A 4,617-nucleotide genomic window follows, 5' to 3' on the forward strand; every position below is an offset into this window, starting at 1 on the left:
GTTTTCCATGACTGCAACCTTGGTTGTCGCGAGGTTTGATCTGAATGTCAAGGCTCGCCAAAATACAGAAACCTCGCCTTCAAGATACATGAAGGAGCACACAGCGTTTAAGGTATCATTCATAAATTTCGGACTGCATTCTAGACCACATTCCCTGTTCGAGTCGGCTTCTCTTTCACTAATCTCCATTCCGGAAAGTATGTAGTCCAGACACATTAGTCCGTATAAGTTTATCAAATCTGTGTCCCTGAGAAGACACGTAAGACAGCTATACGCGAGAATCCACTCCTGACGGTCGCTCTCATATTGTGTAAGGATTTTCGCAATACAGGTTATCACTTGACAAAACTCATTGAAAGATAAGTTCGATGCGAACAGCCTGCAGATACCTTGACAAGAAACGAGTGTTACGACATCGCACACACTTTCTAAACCACGAAACAATTGAATGCGCTGCCAATTAGCTAACAAGATCATGCGCTCAAATCGGTGTTGTCCGAGCACCTTAGTCAACCATAGAGCTGCCTCAAAGTCGATTGCTTGGACATCAATCGACAACGCTGCATTAATCACCTGAGCAATGACTGAACGTGAAGGCACCTTTTCTTCTTGATTATAGTCCTCTTGTCCAACTCCTCCTTGTCCAACTCCTCCTTGTCCAACTCCTCCTTGTCCAACTCCTCCTTGTCCAACTCCTCCTTGTCCAACTCCTCCTCCTTGTCCAACTCCTCCTCCTTGTTTAACTAATCCCTGTTCTTGATCTACTAATACTGATTGAGCAACTCCTCCACTTTCTGGACACCACAGACTGTCGTCAAGTCCCCAAAGAGCCCGATACACACCTCTAGCTTTGATCAGGGGGTCGGTGTCCAGAAATGCCCCCGGGTAATGGCCAGCATCGCAAGCCAATAACCGGATAAAAACTGTAAAGTCCTTGTGAAAGTTATATTCGCCTTCATGATCTCTATAAAGCTGCTCTTTACTTTACGGATGGCCGATAAACATGGTCCAAGGGAGAGAGAGACTTACTAAGTACATCACCCCGAACACTTTGGCAGCATCGGCCACAGGATTTTGGACATCTTTTCTGATATTGTTGAGAATCATATGGATAAACTGCTCGGTCGGTAGCTCAGAGTTTGTTAGAACCCTTTGAATCAGGCTCCGTATGAGGACCTCATCGTTCAAGTGTGCTAATCGAGCCAGTAACGGCTGCGCAGCAGCCGTCGATGCACCCTTGACGCTATCTTTCAGGCAACGCGCACATGCATGATCTAAATCTGGTCCCGGTGAACCGCGGAGGCCCTTTAATATGCCAGGATCCATGGTAGCACACGTGTGTGCTGTTATGTTTTTTCCATGTAAGAATGCTCCGTAGTCAAGAATGCACAATAGTCACGAACGCAGATGAGCCAGTAACGTGCAACATGTAAGAACGCTTTCTCAATAGGCAAGAACGCTTTAGTAGTACGAAGAATAGGCAGTAGCCAGTCAGTAAGCCATTGGGGAATAATGTGTCCGAAAGAGCAAGCAAGCCGGGAGACAAGATGCGTGAGGGTTCCCTCAGTAAGGGTTATCTCATGTAAGGGTTATCTCATGTAAGGGTTATCTCATTTGGGTGTCAAGTTCATTGCTGTTATCGGACCTGGAAAGGACAGCTTTGGTGAAGCTTATTCTCTTGTTGAGTTTGAGTATGCCCGCGTCGAGTTTGCTGGTGTTGAGTTGATCGAGGTTTCTGAGTATGCTGACTCTTGGTGCGGCAGTAGCGGTGGGTTCGTGTACGACAGTCTCGTCGCTGCCGCTGTCGGCCTGTGGTAGGAGGGACTCGCGTCTGGTGGCAGACTCTACGTGTGGTTGTAGTGATTCGGGGAATTTGGCGATGATGAGTGACTTTTGATACTTGATAAGTGCGGGCGTGAGAGCGTCGAAGGGTGGTTCGAAGAGTGCGGTAGTAGCGCAGCTGAGTAGTTTGGTGGAGGTAACGGTGTATATGGAGAAGGGTGATAGTTCATCCTGGTTGTTGGTCTGAGGAACGCAGAGGAAGTCGCCAGGGTACCGGAATTGTGTGGCCTGCTCATTGGTGGGTGTTTGGAAGACGCAGACGACCACTCCTTCGACTATCAAATAGACATGACTTAGTCGTAGGTACTGGCGCTGAAGTACGAGGCCGATGTGATCGTAGCACTCGGCTCTCAGTCTGACGGCGAGGTTAAATCGATCGATGCGCGAGAGCGCACTCCAGACAGGGAAGTAAGCCAGCGCTTTCACAATGTTGTCCACCCTGGCTCGACGTGCAACTAACATGGGCCACATCCGCTCGACAAAATCCGCTGCCGATAATGTCCATGCGACCATATCTGAAGTAGCCTCGACGGTCCTATCATAACTTAACTCTGGATCCATGGTCTCAGCAAGTTTCTGGCACTCATTGAAACCCACAATACAGCGCTTCTCGGCACCCAAGTCCGCTGCCACTTCACGAGGCAAACACGAACAACCTCCGCTCACACTGAACCACACACTACCTTCCCGGACTGGAGTTCCCTCCTCGAATAGCGACTCTCCCGACCGTAGTTCTATTCGCGTCAAACAAGACACAAAGTAATGGATCTGCACTGGCGACAAAGTACCCAACACGTCACACTGCCGGATGTACTCGTTCAGTCTGGCCACTTCTTCGGCGTACACGCGATGGTCCTCCTTCACAATCCCCGCTACATTCTCAAACTCGTCATCCAATTCTAACTCTTTCAGGTCCCGTAACGTCTCCAATTTCGCCTCCGGAATTTTGTCAAACGGTACCCGCACATTCTCCACCTCAATCATCGTGTTCTCCAACTCCTCCGCTGTCAATCGCCGTTCCGCCACTTCTTCTCGCGCCCACTTTTCTCGGGTCACAACGTCCAACGCCTTCAGTCTTGAGTCGTCCTCCGATAATCGCTCGGTCTTCGGCTTTTCCTTCTTTATCAAACCTCCCACCACCGTCCCTTGCCGCCCCCGACGACCTCCGGATTCCCCTCCACCCTCACCCTCCGGCTCCAACTCCGCTGCCAGCTTCAACGCCATCTTGCCCACAATCGTCCCCTGCCGTCCACGGCGTCCTTTCACCGTCGCCAATGCCTGCTGGATCTCCGCCACATGTTCGCTCCGCATACTTGACCCAGTGGACAGACGGCTTGACGTCCGGCTGCTAGTCGTAAACTGACGGTCCGCGGTTCGATCCCCGTCCTTGTCTGCCGACTTCTCAGTCGACCTGTCTGTCCCGGACTTGTCCGCTGATTTGTCTGCGGACTTGTCCCGCGGCGCGAGCTCAGACGCCATCTTCAGCGCCATCTTCCCCACCACCGTCCCCTGGCGGCCCCGTCCGCCTTGGCCACGACCCGCCTTGGCCACGACCTTGGCCACCGCCTCTTGGCTCGAAGACGACGAAGATGACGGGGATGAATGTGACGACGGGGTCCTCGGAGACCGGGGTGACGACATCGGAGACTCGGTTGACTTGGGGGACCTGGGAGAACCTTGGTTTGTGTGGCGGTCTCCCAGCCGTTCCGATGTGGCGGGACTGCGGGGGGAGGAGGTGACGCTGCTGTGCATACTCATGCTGCGGCTGAGTGAGGAGCCGCTACGGAGGGGCAGGAGACCGGGAGAGGAGCCAGCGCCGAGGCTGGAGGAGGTTTTGAAGCTTTCCTGTTGACTAAGGTCGGGTGGTGGACCTTCTTCGTCGGACATGGCGTCGAGGACATCTTGTGGCGGTGCGTACTTTTCCATAAAATCTCGTACAGCTGAGAGAGGGCAGATGCAGACCTGCACGTCGGTGAGCGGAATTAATTCGATATCGGAGGTCACAGATCCAGTGCGGGCGGCCATGAACTTTTTGTAAGGCGGGAAGCAGTACCCGGTGCGGATCTGGTTGACGACGGTGGCGGTATGCACACCCACGACTGCACCATCACCCAACCAGTAGACCACGTCCAACGCATCTTGCATGTACACAAAGGTCTCACCAGGTGCGAATCGCTGCACGGTACCGACCGCCACCAACTTTTCCTCCAACACCTCTTCGGGTACATGTTTGAGCAATAACGCATCCCGCAAAATATCTCCAGCACTCAATTCGATCTGCTGGGGCGCTAGGGAAGCTCCTTCAAATTCATGTTCTGTAACACTCCGGTGATCGGAAACAGTGTCTCCGCCCGCCGCAATCTCCGTCGCAATCCGATCTAAAATCGCCTGCTCCGAAGCCGTCGTGTCCAAGTGACGCTCACTACGGGGGGCACCACCGTACTCCCCATTACTACCCTCCCGCTCCAACTCTGACAAGGCATCCGGCTTTACAAAACCCTTATCCTTCAAGTCGTCCAAACCTCCCGATAATCGACGATCCAACGCGCTCGGTGTCGGTACCGCCTCCTTCACCGGACGCGGCCTCGACTCAGGTTTCCCTCGCGGGTCCGCCTTCACCACTAACGGCGCGTCGCCCGCACCGTCCGAAACCTGTTTTTTCGATCCGCCTTTTTTTGGAGTTACCACTCAGAGCCCGCCGCGTCAGAGCCCGCCGCGTCAGAGCCTGCTGCGTCAGAGCCTGCTGCGTCAGAGCCTGCTGCGTCAGAGCCTGCT

At 53.3% G+C, this 4,617-nt stretch overlaps 1 protein-coding gene across 1 annotated transcript; it reads left to right on the forward strand.

Moving 5' to 3' along the window:
- Window positions 1-619: 619 nt before the first annotated feature.
- GNI_030860 (hypothetical protein) lies at window positions 620-4,070 on the forward strand (the record flags this gene model as incomplete). Its single annotated transcript, XM_011130854.1, has 3 exons — window positions 620-737; window positions 2,755-3,140; window positions 3,998-4,070. Coding segments are annotated over 3 exons (577 nt in total), but the record flags the coding sequence as incomplete, so codon positions are not given.
- Window positions 4,071-4,617: the final 547 nt, after the last annotated feature.

The sequence above is a fragment of the Gregarina niphandrodes genome (genome assembly GCF_000223845.1).
Source record: "Gregarina niphandrodes unplaced genomic scaffold scaffold00004, whole genome shotgun sequence".
NCBI lineage: Eukaryota > Apicomplexa > Conoidasida > Eugregarinorida > Gregarinidae > Gregarina > Gregarina niphandrodes.